At 52.6% G+C, this 13533-nt stretch overlaps 7 protein-coding genes across 7 annotated transcripts; 5 read left to right on the forward strand and 2 right to left on the reverse strand.

Annotated features, from left to right (window-relative positions):
- Window positions 1–431: 431 nt before the first annotated feature.
- HMPREF1120_01452 (uncharacterized protein) lies at window positions 432–1961 on the forward strand (the record flags this gene model as incomplete). Its single annotated transcript, XM_009155471.1, has 1 exon — window positions 432–1961. The coding sequence occupies one exon, from the start codon at window positions 432–434 to the stop codon at window positions 1959–1961; it is 1530 nt and encodes a 509-aa protein (XP_009153719.1).
- On the reverse strand, window positions 964–4011 carry HMPREF1120_01453 (E3 ubiquitin-protein ligase RAD18). Its single transcript, XM_009155472.1, has one exon. The coding sequence runs from the start codon at window positions 3821–3823 to the stop codon at window positions 2267–2269; it is 1557 nt and encodes a 518-aa protein (XP_009153720.1). The 5' UTR covers window positions 3824–4011; the 3' UTR covers window positions 964–2266.
- A 165-nt stretch (window positions 4012–4176) lies between these two features.
- On the reverse strand, window positions 4177–6780 carry HMPREF1120_01454 (uncharacterized protein). Its single transcript, XM_009155473.1, has one exon. It carries the CDS (start codon window positions 6638–6640, stop codon window positions 4310–4312), a length of 2331 nt encoding a protein of 776 aa, XP_009153721.1. The 5' UTR covers window positions 6641–6780; the 3' UTR covers window positions 4177–4309.
- A 342-nt stretch (window positions 6781–7122) lies between these two features.
- Window positions 7123–7566, forward strand: HMPREF1120_01455 (uncharacterized protein; the record flags this gene model as incomplete). Its single annotated transcript, XM_009155474.1, has 1 exon — window positions 7123–7566. One exon carries the CDS (start codon window positions 7123–7125, stop codon window positions 7564–7566), a length of 444 nt encoding a protein of 147 aa, XP_009153722.1.
- Window positions 7567–8171: 605 nt separating this feature from the next.
- On the forward strand, window positions 8172–9107 carry HMPREF1120_01456 (uncharacterized protein; the record flags this gene model as incomplete). Its single annotated transcript, XM_009155475.1, has 3 exons — window positions 8172–8209; window positions 8318–8495; window positions 8577–9107. 3 exons carry the CDS (start codon window positions 8172–8174, stop codon window positions 9105–9107), a joined length of 747 nt encoding a protein of 248 aa, XP_009153723.1.
- A 1039-nt stretch (window positions 9108–10146) lies between these two features.
- On the forward strand, window positions 10147–11346 carry HMPREF1120_01457 (thioredoxin reductase GliT; the record flags this gene model as incomplete). Its single annotated transcript, XM_009155476.1, has 4 exons — window positions 10147–10480; window positions 10541–10568; window positions 10662–11167; window positions 11267–11346. The coding sequence occupies 4 exons, from the start codon at window positions 10147–10149 to the stop codon at window positions 11344–11346; spliced, it is 948 nt and encodes a 315-aa protein (XP_009153724.1).
- A 460-nt stretch (window positions 11347–11806) lies between these two features.
- On the forward strand, window positions 11807–12809 carry HMPREF1120_01458 (50S ribosomal protein L4; the record flags this gene model as incomplete). The annotated part of the gene is made up of 2 exons (XM_009155477.1): window positions 11807–11887; window positions 11940–12809. 2 exons carry the CDS (start codon window positions 11807–11809, stop codon window positions 12807–12809), a joined length of 951 nt encoding a protein of 316 aa, XP_009153725.1.
- Window positions 12810–13533: the final 724 nt, after the last annotated feature.

Genomic DNA, 13533 nt, shown 5'->3' on the forward strand with positions numbered 1-13533 from the left:
AAGGGCCGGGATGATGTTTACAAAGCGTGCCACTACACGACTCGACGTCGCCAACGAGTCCATTTGTGCCAGTCGCGCGAGGAATCGACGCGCCCAGCGACGCGTAAAGCGTCAATCACGTGGTCTGTATGTTGCGCGAAGTCATGTGATGGGCACCATTTTCTGAAGTCGCCTGGTATGGTCAGCCTCGCGTGTTCAGCCTTGCGTGACGTAAACAAACTGGCGGTGATTTTGATCCTCCACCATCAACACGCTTCGGCCGGACACGGCAGTCTCTCACACAATACGCGCTCTACTACATGCGCTTCTAATGTCTCCTCTGTTAGACTGGCTCGTAGAGAACGAGCCTGCATTCCGCAAGTGCGTGTTCCGAGCCCCTCTCTGTCTGCTTTCCTTTTGGGTAGAACTTCTGTCAATAAACCAACTCGCACATGTGCCTGGTGAATTGGAATACTGACCAGTCGTTTTTTGATTCTAGGACACGTCTTCCCTCCCTCTACTCCGACCTTACTGTGCAAAAGACCTCCAACCCCGAAGGCTATGCAGCCAACGTAACGGCATGGGAATCTGCTCTCACCCGCGCGGCGCTTGTCGGCAAACTTCCCGTTGAGCAACGTCTAATACTCCAGACTTCCGAAGACCTACTTAATGCCCTCGCCAGCCCGCAGTATGGCCGACCATCCGGCCTCGGATGTGTGCTGGACGATGCTGTCCGGCACGGCAAGATGATTGATTTGAAAGACTTCCTCACCAGCGACAAGAGCATCTACAACCGCTCATGGCTACCTAGCCCTTGGGCTATCCTGCGCTGGAGTCTACGACAGGTCGGCATTGTGGGCGCTCACAGCTACGAGGCACCAGGAGGTCGATTGAGGAACGGTAGTCTGGTGCTCGTGCCGGCGTTGGAAGAGATTTATAAAAAGATGCAGCCTGTGCGGGACCGACACACACAGAGTCTTACGGATAGAATTCTGAGCCGAGAACTTCTCACGAAGGAACTGAACGATCTAGTGCCGGGTGACACGCCTCTGTCGGAGGAGGACGTCAATGTCGTACTACGGTTTCTGGCCCGGGACAAACAGGTGCTCAACTACGATGCCACCACCATTAAATTCAAGGCTCCCGCGGCGTCTCTACCCGAACCCATCACACTTGAAGACCGATCTATCGCATCCCTGAAGACTCTCATTACAAATCTCACGGCCCAAATCGACAATCTGACCGCGCGTGTCTCCACGCTCCAGAGCACCGCGCAACAGGCTGTCAAAGCAGGTAATAAAACGTCCGCCCTTTCTGCGCTTCGCTCGAAGAAGCTGGCGGAACGCTCCCTACAGTCGCGTGTCGACACCATGCATCAGCTTGAAGAAGTGTACGGCAAGATCCAAGCTGCGGCTGATCAGGTTGAGGTCGTGGCTGCGATGGAGGCCAGTGCGGGCGTGCTCAAGACGCTGAACAAACAGGTCGGCGGGGTTGAGAAGGTCGAAGATGTGCTGGAGTCGCTGCGCGAGGAGATGGGCAAGGTTGATGAAGTCACGGGTGTGATTGCCGAGCCCCTGGATGGAAAGGCCGTCCTGGATGAGGGAGAGGTCGACGAAGAACTCGAAAGCATGGAGCGCGAGGAGAGGATCAAACAGGAGGAGAAGGAACGCGAAGTCAAGAAGCAGATCGAGGCCCAAGAGGCCGAAGCCACCCGGAGGCGGTTGGCGGAGCTGGATCAGGTACAGGCTGCTCAAGCCGAATCTCAACCACAGGCAAGGGAGCGGCCGCGGAACGATCAGGAGAACGTTCCGATGTCCGACGCTGCACTGGAGCAATCATTGTCATCCAGCATGGAGAAACTTCGGAAGTTGGACATCGACGACGTGCGGCAACAACCCAACCAGGATCAGAATCGCCTCGAGGCGGTGCGACAAGCGCAGCATAACGAACAACAAGAGAGAATTATGGGGGAAACATCATAAACCATCTGTTGGCAACGCGAGATGAAAGAGACGATTAACACGATTTCAGTTATGTTCATTGACAACAGGCTGTGTCCAAGAATGCCACAACGAGGCCACGGCCTCCAAAGCGAAACATATGCCTTAACAGCATGAGCTCGTCGCTGTCATGTCAGATCAATTCATGACATGTAGCTCCAGGGCCGACTTTGTACAATGCAGTCAGCCTACTCGTCGCCACGGCGTTCACTGATAGTCGGGCTTAACAGACACAAGGCGAGACACACCAAGTAACGAAGCCTCAGACCAACAACATCATTACAGATCTACGCGGCATAGCCATTTGCCGGAGTGTCCGGAGGCTCGCCCTCGGACCCAGGCCACCTTGAGGGGATCGAATCGGACGGTGATGGAGCTTGCTGTTCGAGAGATGTGTCCGCAGGCAAATGGCTTGGCTTCCCCCGAGGAAGTCGATCGTCGGTCCCATTCAAGTGCCCTCCTTGGACAATGTTGGGTGACTCGGGCATGATGATAGATGCGATCGATGCGCGCCCGTCTGGCTGTTTCACATGATCCTGGGGTTTGACTCCCTGATCTGAAGCACCGTTGTGCTCTTCCGCTGCACTAGGAGTCCCATTGTCTGCTGTTGGCGGAGGCCTATCGGATGCCACCGCCCGTCTCTGCCTCGCCTGTTTGATGAGATCGTCGAAATTGCTCTTCTGGTTTTTCACGTAATTGTCACGGTCGAAGTCTTTGGCCATGAATCCCGAAGCTGTCCCTTTATCACCCTGCCTTCCTAGAGTATCTTCCCAGACTTTCAATTCATGAAGCAGCTGCCGTTTGGACACGGGATTCGTCGAGTCGCAGTTGGCATTCCACAAATTCACCCATTCGGTGTGCCGCCGACGCATCAACTCTCGTGAGCCGTGCGTGGGGATCCCTAGATCCCTTAGTTTCTTGCGTAATGCATTATCGGTCAATAGTGAATAGTTGATGAATGGAAGGCGCTCATTCTGTTTCGCCGGCTTTTTCTGCGTGTAGGCGATTGTGCCTGGGGCAGCAATCTGCGGTGGTGTTGGTGCTGGGCCTGGTGCCGGAGACGATGTCCTAGTTGTAGTACCGCCACCGCCATCCACAGGCGTGGTACTCTCGCCCAAGATACACTTGTCCAAGTGCGAATTTATCAGGGTCTCCTTCATCCTGCGATGACAACATGGACATGCCACCAGCCCGTCGTTTGGCTCAGTGGCAGCCGAGCCGTTACCGTTAGCCAAAGACGGCGGACTGTGACTCGTTGTGGGCCTTTGTCCCGTCTCTTCGTATAAACTCCCTTCTTCCTCGCTGTCCTCAATCACATCAATCACAGACTCGGGCGTCGACGACGGCGCCGCAGCACTCTGTTGGCTTTGGCTTGCAGTCAATTTCTTGCTCTGGCTCCGTGTACTCCGTCTCTCCGTCGTTCCATTGGGTACGGTGTTGTCCTTGTGGTCATTCGCCACTTTCCGCCTCTTCTTCGGCCTCTGTGATTCCGCGGCACCACCGCCGTTGTCGTCGTCTGCTAGCGTCTTCTCGGCTGCCCTTCTCGCAAATTCCAACAATCCCCTCCGCGACGCCGTAAAGTTCGCAACCAACTCTTCCAGAACCCAGTTCCGTCTTAATTTGATTTCCTGGTCCGATTCCCGACATGCGGGACACCGCCCCTCCTGAGACAAGTACCGTCGAATACATAGGCTGCAGAACGTGTGCGAGCAACTCGTCATCATGGGCGTTGTGAAGAAATCCTTGCACACTTGACAGCGGAGCGAAGATTCGAGGGGCGCCAGAGCCGCGAGAGGCGTGCTGAGCCAGTCGGTGCTGTCGGTGAATTCGTATGGTTCCTGCATGGTATCCAAGGATGGACGTGGCGACGGGTTGATGATGGGGTGGTGGGATGGGCGTGGAAGATGGGAGGGTGCATTCAACACCCAAGCTGCTGTCTTTCAAATCATGAGTTGGCGAAGGTAGGATGTTTTGCACAGGTATGGCTTCAGAACGAGGTAGGCATCTAAGGTCTGTACCGGTTCCCCAGCGCATATATAAAATGGACAATGTAACTTGGACGACTTTGCGAACAAGGCTCCCACTCGCGGTGGAGGTTCGTGTCATGGCACGTGATCAGAATCTTCATCGACGCGTGTGGACGCGTAAAGTGGAAATCTGGTTGCCAGTGGTTCAGACAGAACGATTCAAACAAACATACAAGTTGTAAGCTGCCGTCAAATTCGCCTTCTTACTACTAGCATGCTAAACAGTTACCATAAAGTCGTCTAATTCGAATTGTACATCTCAGAAGATATGCAACGTCCCTTCCGATGCATTCAAGTTCCCGCTCACTCGAAATCATCATCCCCCCGAGACAGCGGGTCCGGTCGACTTAATCGAACGGGACTTTGGGGTGCTCCAGAGTCGATAGGGTTGGGCAATCCTGACGCAGCTCCCACCAGACTGATCCTGTTAAGCCTGCTGTCATGCTTCTCCAGAGGGTTCATCTCCTCTAATGTCTCATCCTCGACTTCACCGTCGCCCCGCCCATCGACTTCTAACTCGAGTTGCCGTGTGGCGCCGCTGAAGCCGCGTCTTCTCGCTTCTCCCAGCTTGATCCGCACAGCAAGACGCAACTGCTCCAGATATGCCGCGAGTTCTTTGAACTGCTTGATCGCTTCGCTGTGATTGGTTTCGTTGTATAACTCCTGCGCTTCGTCGAGCCTTTGCGCAGCAATCTCTGCCCTTCCTAGTTTCATCCACTCATCCGCGGCCATCACACTCCAAAGGGCAGCTTTCCTTTTGCGCATTCCCCAGCCAGTGTTGCCAATGCCGATCCGGTCAGCGTAACAGGATGCCACCCGTTCGCTGACAAGTACGTGTCCCACACTGCCGACGAGGCCAAGTTCAAGACCTCGAGTCGCCCATTTCGCCGCAACCTCGCTTGCCGCTCTCCCTCGCACTTTAAGAAGTTCGAGGCCCAGAAGGATAGCGCGCAGTGCCAGTGCAGGGTCTGAACATCTGGTCAAGTAAGAATAGCTCGCCGTTTCCAGCATCGTGTCGAAGCTTTCAAGCTTGAATTTTGAACTTCCACTGCTGGTCAGGGGGTTGAGGAGGGTTGCGATGCAACACATCTCGTTAGCGCCAGCTAGATGCTTCCAGGCCTTATCATTGGAGTAATCGGAGCGTAGGAGCTCGTAGGTCGAAGCAGCCAATTTGTAGTCCCGCAGCATGAACGCATAATCCGCTAGCTTACGCAAAAGGCTTTCGGGTGCATCCCAACGATAAGTTCCCTGCAAACTGTCATAGTTCCCGCTTGCTCCAGAGCCGGACAGGTTGGTGCTCGATGATGAATTGCGTGAAGATACCCCAATTCCAGTCCACCGCTTCGAGAGAGACATGAACCGGCCCGAAATGCCCCGGCGGCGAGAAGCCACTTGGTCATTCCAGAGAGCGATCCTTTGCTCCATATGGTAAACTATGGATTGTGCTGTGAGTTCACGAACAAAAGAACGCAGAGCCGATGCATCAGAAGAGAAGATATATGGGGAGGTCGGGATATCGAGATCAATCAAGTCGGCAGTATCCTTCAACATGGACAACTGCTCTTGAGCTGATAGCCACTCGCCGGCAGGAAGCTCCTCGGCGTCATCATCAGACTGAGTGCATGATGCAGATCGCAATCGAAGTAGGTGGCAATGGAGACCAAAATGCCTCTTCATTTGATCGAACAATGCATTGGATTTGCTTAGATCATCTTTGTCCTCGTCATGGACCAGGACATAATATCTCAGGTATTCGGGATTGGCATACGCAGGCAAAGCCTGTGCACCCTGCGCTGTTTGTTGATAGAGATTCCGTAGTGTTTCGATAGGTTGTTGCGTAGAGGAGCTGATGGCAATAACAGCACCTACCGGGTGCCGAAAGGTTTCATGAGGACTCATCGGTTGGGAGCAAAGAAGTCTGGAGAGGAATAGCTTGTACAAGTGAGAAACTTCGCCTCGTCCGGGTGTGTCGGCGGCCTCATCAAAGCCATCTCCCACAAAATGATCCATCAATTCCTCCAACTTCTCAAGATTATTTACTTCTGAACCCGACGACGAGTCCGTCCTCGCCAGTTCGCCGAGATCAGTGAAATGTACGCCGAAGTCATCCCACGTACGACTTGCGCCTGTACTGTCTCGGACCACCACTTTGCCGACAATCCGGTCGCCGAATGGCCGCACTAACTCCACGAATCCATGTTTGAGCCCCTTCCGAGCGGCAAGCTCGTCAACCTCTGCAGCGGCATAGATTGCGACGGTGGGCGAAAACGCCCGGACGATCAGAGACCTTGTGTCATCGTAGCCCTCTACTGGGTTTCCCAATGGACTGTTTATCAGAGATTTTCCAAATCTTGCAAACGACAATGACAGCCTTCCATTGGGGGAGCCGGAGCGGGAGAGGACGCCAGACAGCGCACTCGACCGCCGCGAACCTAAGGCAGGCGGACTGGAAGTGCGGATTGGTAGACTTGTAGTGGAGGCCTCCGGTGATTCTTCGGTCTGTAACGGTCTTGTTTTGTGTACTTCGAGGGGTGGAATCGATGGTAGGTCGTCCGACTGCAGAGGATCTCCATTACGCGGCGAGGTCATGGACAGCGGTTGGTTATGGGCAAGATTCTGGATGTCGCGGTCCATTGTCGGCGCATGGGGTGGCAGCGTAGAGGGATTCCGTGGCTAGTACTGCTCAGCATGACAAGGAGGTTGAGTCTCAGCCTGGTTACGGAGCATCTCTTACAACTCATATGCGGACTCAGCGTAATAATATTGCAATGAATGACTGGGAAACGACCAAAGTGATTGTATCTGCACTTCAATTGCGAAATGTACTGCCATATGAGGCCTTATGCCTTCCCGTAAAGAACTCCGAAAAGGTACGGTACGGCACTCAACTCCAAATGCAGTATTAATCAGCAAGGCTGTGCAATATGTGTCCAGGTCCCGGACATTGGCTTCATGCGTATACACTGGTTCCACATTACAAATCCATCCCGATAAACAAAGCCCCGAAACAGAGTGGTGAACCACTTATTTAACCCCGGACTCCCCTTTACCTGAGATCTCGTCCAGCTGAAACTCAACCCCTCTTCTTTCGCGCCATTGCTTTGTACGTTCACAGGATGGATCTTCACAATATCTACACGTCTTACATTGCTCAGATCAATGCCGGCTGCGGCTCGGGCGCGTTGAAGAACTATGTCAATGACGGTATAATCCACAATGACTCCAAGCCAATGTCGGTAGACGAGTATGCGCAGATGATTCTAGACAGCCAGGCTGCGTTTCCCGGTCTGTTTTTCGAGGTCGAGAGGCTGGTGACCGAAAGCGACAAAGGCGAGCCGGGCGAAAAGGGAGATGGCAATGTTGCAGCAAGGATCAAGCTGTCCTACACAAGCAGCCAAGTTCACTCCCAACAAGGAGATGAAGCAACTTCCTCCCAATCGCCAAAGGAATTCTTCTACGAGCACGTCTTTTACCGGCTAGAGGGAGGCAAGATTTCGCAAGTCTGGAGTCTGCTGGACGGCGCAGGACAGAAGTGGAATGAGGAACGGACGGCCAGATGAAGGACGTATGGCAGGTCAAACCATCCAGGCCCTCACATGTCTCACAGATGGTGGTTTTACGAAGCAAACTCATAGAGGCAAAGTCCAGCACTACCAGAATAACTATACTGTACCATGACCATAGGCCACATTCGAGCTGCAGTACAACAAGGTAACCCTGTTCACCGACCTTCAGGGACAGAGAACTTTATGCAACCCGGAATGATTCAATATGATGGTATACCACCAAGGATGACCCTAGGACTCGATGACAGCGTGGAAGGCATGAATCCAGTGCATCGCTTCATGCAAACAGGCCTGCCACGAGATACGGAGCGTTCCGTTTGTCTTCCGTTACGGATTAGCAGCTCACTAATCGGGCGCCATCTATCCGTGAGGACCTTAAATACGATAACCAAGCTTTTGGTTGGTGTGGAGTCGCGACGACCTCTGGGGTCGGAGACTTTGTCTTGCGGAGACTTTGACGATACCAGGGGTTGTTTGCATTCGTCTCGCTGAGCATGATAAGAAGGACTCGTTCGCGTGGGATCTGTCAACCGGACGCTCGAACTTCAAACTCGCTACAGTTCTGAGCACACAACAGCCGAATCCTCTCGCCAGCCAAAATGGCCGACCTTACCGCCCGCAACCGTGAGCACTTTGAGTAAGGAAGCCCTTTAACTCCCCGGACATCTTCACGTCCCACGAGTCTCGTTCTATCGCTTAAGGGCACACAAGATACTTTAGGAGCACATTGCTGATGTTACTATAGCCAGCATGCATCGGATCATCTGGACGACTTTGGAGCTTTGATCCAAGCAGCCATTGACGAAATCCAGGCCAGACGCTCCAGGATTTCCACCAAACTCACCGATGCCAAAACCCAAAGCGGAGCCAGCCAAGAAGTAAGACTTCTTGATTATGCTTGTGGCTCGGGAACAGCGACCAAGGTAAGTGGCATGTTGTTTCGGGCTTCCTGTGTCCTATATTGATTCAACTGTCGCAACCGCATAAGCTCACAAGAAGCACAGGCGCTTATTCCATTTGTTACTCAAGCCGTTGGACTTGACCTGTCCCAGGGAATGGTGGACCAGTATAACAAATGGGCCAAGGAGCAAGGCTACAGCCCTGACAAAGTGGTTGGATATCAGCACGACTTGCTCGGTGAGCCTCAGGCTGGAGAACAAAGTCCACCTCCAGAAGCTCTTTCCAACTTTGACATTGCCGTGATTTCCATGGCATTACACCATGTTTCAGACCCTGGGAAGATGCTAGAAAAACTCGCCGGCTGTCTCAAACCTGGTGGCGTCTGCGTGGTGCTAGACAGGGTGCCCTCGGACCACAGACCCGAACTCGAGATCGATATGCCCGAAGAACGGAAGAAGGTTCTGAGCACGATCAACAAGCACGGGTTTGACGGAGAGGAATTGCGAAAATTGTACCAGGATGCTGGACTTGGCCCCAATTTCGATTATGTCGTGGTCGAGAAACCTTTCGAGATCACTCTCCACAACCATAAGCTATACATCAAAGGCTTCATCTCAAGGGGTGAGAAGGAGTAAACCTGGACGATATATACCGTGTTGCTTACGCTAGGTTGCTTTGGCTTGCGGTGACTAGGCTGGGGCGGTGGAGTTAGGAATCGAGGGTCTTCCTCTTGAGGTCAGCTGTCCTTGGTACACAGCCGCTTATCTGCTCATGTACAGTATGCCTCGAGATTGCTGACAGACATAAATGGTACCACGTACCTGGTATATCGTCGAGCGTCGGCACCAAGCGGCTATTTAGTTGATCCACACGACATGAGTTAGAAATCCACATACACAGATGTTAGCACCTTCAAATAGATCAACTGAATCACCAGAACTGTTAATGTTTATTCAACTTTCCTCTGGTTGGTTGTCGTGAAAGCACACGGCAAGGGGTTGAGCAGAATATCGTTATCCCGACTCAGCCGCGGCGCAACGAACCCGCAAGGCTACGTGATCCAGGGGCTTGTCTCACTCACCAGGACCTTGGCAGAACCAACTGGTACTAAGCGCTTGAGAAACACCCCTCAGCTCAGAGACCGCTTCCACATGCACAACGAGTTGAGAACATTGAAACAACCTCTTGTCTCAAACTTCAGTAAAAAATGTGCTCGTTAATGCCCGATCGTCAAAAGTCTCCGATCTCGAAGAAGTCTCCGCAACGCATGTGCGCCCCACCAGGCTGACCGTTCCGAGCAGATCAAGCGACTATTTTGTCCCAGACCCAGGGATTTTCCAAGGAGCTAGCAACTCTGAAAACGTGCTCTCTGGGTCTTCATGCAGCCTTACACTGGTATCTCAACAAATCGAAAAGGGAGATGCAGTGGTCCTCCGTGAGCCATTGGTGCCGGAGATCATTGGGCTTGGCCTGGTCCCCGAGCGAAAACATATGCTCCGGGAAATGCCACTCGTACATGTGATGGTGGCTACTGCAACGTAAACAGAAAGGGTCCAATCCTCGCGTCTTGTTTATTTGGAGACTCTCTTTTCTTTTCTTCCTTGAGCAGAACTTTTACTTCAAGCGTTTTTGTGTTTCGTTGTGCCAGTGCTTGTAACCGCTGCAGAAGACGAAATGGCAGAGCATACCCTCTACGATGCGTTGATTGTTGGCGGCGGTCCTGCCGGCCTTTCGATCGCACTTGGCCTATCTCGACTCAACCGAAGAAAGGTTGTCTTCACCAAGCCCCAAGGTGCCGGCTTCAGGAATGAGGGTGCGCATGAGATCCACAACATCCTGACTCGAGATTGCACGCCACCTGCAGAGTTTCGAAAGATTGCACGAGAGCAAATCGAGAAATATGGCACTACCGAGTTCGTGGAAGCCGAAATCGTGTCTGTGAAGAAGCTAGAGTCAAATGATGGCTTCAGCAGCTTCGAGGCTGTCGACAGCGAAGGCCGCAAATGGCGTGGCAGGAAGCTGGCTTTGGCCATGGGCTGCGTTGAGGTCTAACCCACAGACATACCAGGATATAAGGAGAACTGGCCTCAGAATATGTGAGTTGCCCCCGAGGGACGCCGCCTCGCCAAAAACAAGAGGGTTTAGCCAAAGCATTAGGACAAGTCAAATGCTAACCACCGACGGCACAGCTATCAATGTCTGTTTTGTGACGGTTACGAACGGACTCACCTTCCAGCAGGTGTTCTGGGGTTGTCGCCCGTACACGCTCATGGCGCACAGATGATGAGCCTCCTCGTTACGGAATCATCGGGCCCGCCCACCGTCTTCACCAACGGTCCGATCCCAGACACAGAACCGATGCAGAAGGCGCTGGGTGTGGTGAAAGCCCTTGGCTGCAAAGTTGAAACCGCCAAGGTCACTGAGTTAGTGCCTGCCAAAGCGCCTGAAGTCGGTGTCACCGTCGTCCTAGAGGATGGGAGACAGTTCAAAATGGGGTATTTGCACGACAAGCCACCTGTTGTGCTCGCAGGCAAAGAGCTGATCAAGAGCCTCGGTCTGTCCATTGATGCACACCCGGTCATGGGTGAGCACGTCAAGGGGGTCGAAATGATGGGTAACACCTCCGTTCCTGGAGTGTTTGTTGCTGGAGACGCCGGAACCCCAATAAAAGTCGCAGCCAACGCCATGAGTTCAGGTAAGTTCGCCTCCATATCCGTGAACATCATCACAATTCTTGTTCAGGACTATCTTTAAGTTGCAAGAGACTCTCAGCTGACAAGTCCTCTGCAAATAGGTGCCACCGTTGCTGCTGGCATAGTTGGCCAATTGACTGGAGAGGACGTTCAGAGACGCCTAGCATCGACATCAAAATAGTCAGAGCGTTAATAGATAATATACAAGCAGGATTGTGGATTTGTCTGACAATCAAGACTTCAACGTGCTTGATCGAGAGTAGCTTAAGAGATGAGCCCCAAGTGTATACATGGACCTAGCGTACCCCACTACATTGCCAGGGGCAGGGATAAGACAAGATGGGAGCTTGTTCCGTAGTGACCAGCCGCATCATTATTGTTAACCCATGCAAACAAACCATGGTGGAAGGATTGTCTAATGTTCAACTTGAAGTCGATTTCGGCTGATAGGACCGAAGTAGAGCCGAACGTCAAGCGCATCACGTGCCCGGGCTGTGAGACGGCCATGCACGTGATTCCGCTGCACGTGAGCCCAGGCTTGGCGCAGGTGGACTCGGATCGGATTCGAGTTTGGAGAAAGAGATGCGCGCAACTTTCTGATATAGCCGAGTTGAAGTCCAATGCGCGGTTGAGTTCACAGAATGGCGCACATATCTGCGCCCCAGAGCCTGCTTGGGCTTGCAAAAAATCTCGGAAGACTCAATATTGCTGATCCATTAACGGTAAGCACTTGGACAATTCCAATGTTGGGTCTTGTGGACTGATTGTCTGTAGCAATGCCTAGCACCTCGACTCACACGACATTTTGCCGCTCAGACCCAGATCCCAGTGACTGAACTTGGAAAAGGGATTGAATCAGGTCTGGGCGCAACCCACGCCAAAGATCATGCAGCTCAGCCCTCCTCCTCATATGCAACTTACACCCTCGATTCTCCTATTCTGAAAACACTATATTCTTGGCCAGACCTTGAGCCAAAAAGATACGCCTGGTATGAGCAACAATTTCTTGATGCCCCTATGCGACGGGACATCCTACACCGCGCGGTGATTTTCGAAGCCGATGCTACGAGACAAGGCACGGCCAGCACAAAGTGGCGGGCTGACGTCCATGGAAGCAACCGCAAATTGTACGCACAAAAAGGCTTGGGCAGAGCCCGTGTTCGAGACAAGAAATCGCCCATTCGAAGAGGAGGAGGCGTGGCTTTTGGACCCAAGCCCAGAGATTTCTCCACGGAATTACAGCGCAAGGTTTACTACCAAGCCTTCAAAATCGCCCTAAGCTACCGGCATAGAAAGGGCGAGTTGACGGTGTTGGACAATGGTATTGCGCTGCCATCAAACACAGGGGCCAGGTTTCTGAACAACGTTTTCGAGGCCAACAATTGGGGAAAGGCTCACGGCAGAAGTCTCCTCGTGACCAGTACACCGGAGTCACAATATCCAGAACTATTTGATGAGATGGAGCAGGTGGGCGAGCACGGGTCTCTCAAGGACATCGACGACGTCGATGTTAAGGATCTCCTGGAGACCGGCAGGATCGTGATTGAGAGGACCGCGCTGGAAGCCTTGTTGGGAAAGCATCTTACATTCTTGTCCGGTCCTGAGCGCGAGGCCGAGAGGCGTCGCATTGCACAATATTTATAGAGGGTGTCTCATAACTCGGCATATTCACCACCAGAACCTTTTGGACGCTGTCTGCTTTATGTACCTTCTGGAGACGGGGGATCTCGTGGTTCTTTAGGAGTTGTTGCGCATCATATTGCTTCTCTCTTGCAATGTGAACTGTCTTTGCGTGGGCAAGCCTTTCCAGAATATCGTCCAGCAACATGGATCTGCGAAGCTGAGAAAGACTTTCCATTCCCCTGATTGCCGGTCTCCCCATGGGCAAAGATATTCTTCTGCGTCTCTGATTCATTTTCAGACCCATTTCATAATGCACTTCGAGTCGATAGGGTGAGAAATGCACGGCCTCCGTCAGGCAATGACATTGGATTGGGGAGAAGGCGTCAGATATGGCCGCGTCAAGCAAGAAATTGGTTGAAAATCCGGAGTAAGGACAGATCCTGGGATTCTAGGAAAATGATGATTTTCCATACTAGCACATGTTCAACCCGACGTAGAACAGTTTGTTGAAACCTAATTATTGTTCCGGGTTCAATGGCCAGCTTTCGGAGCAATTTTGAATATTGTATTAAGTGGACAATGCCAGAGGAGACCGACCATCACTTGTAGACCACATCCTGCCATGGGGGGATTGTCGCGTCAGCTATAGGACACCAGAATTTCGCTGGATTACCACAAGTAAGGTGTGCCCCTCAGATTAGCACAGTAGATCGACTTGACAAGGCTGAAGTCACGAGGCTGGGGT

Source organism: Exophiala dermatitidis (genome assembly GCF_000230625.1).
Source record: "Exophiala dermatitidis NIH/UT8656 unplaced genomic scaffold supercont1.1, whole genome shotgun sequence".
Lineage (NCBI taxonomy): Eukaryota > Fungi > Ascomycota > Eurotiomycetes > Chaetothyriales > Herpotrichiellaceae > Exophiala > Exophiala dermatitidis.

Bases quoted from the DNA above. Each gene is read 5' to 3' on its own strand.
- HMPREF1120_01453 (XM_009155472.1), bottom strand. From the start codon at position 3,823: ATGCAGGAACCATACGAATTCACCGACAGCACCGACTGGCTCAGCACG.
- HMPREF1120_01454 (XM_009155473.1), bottom strand. From the start codon at position 6,640: ATGGACCGCGACATCCAGAATCTTGCCCATAACCAACCGCTGTCCATG.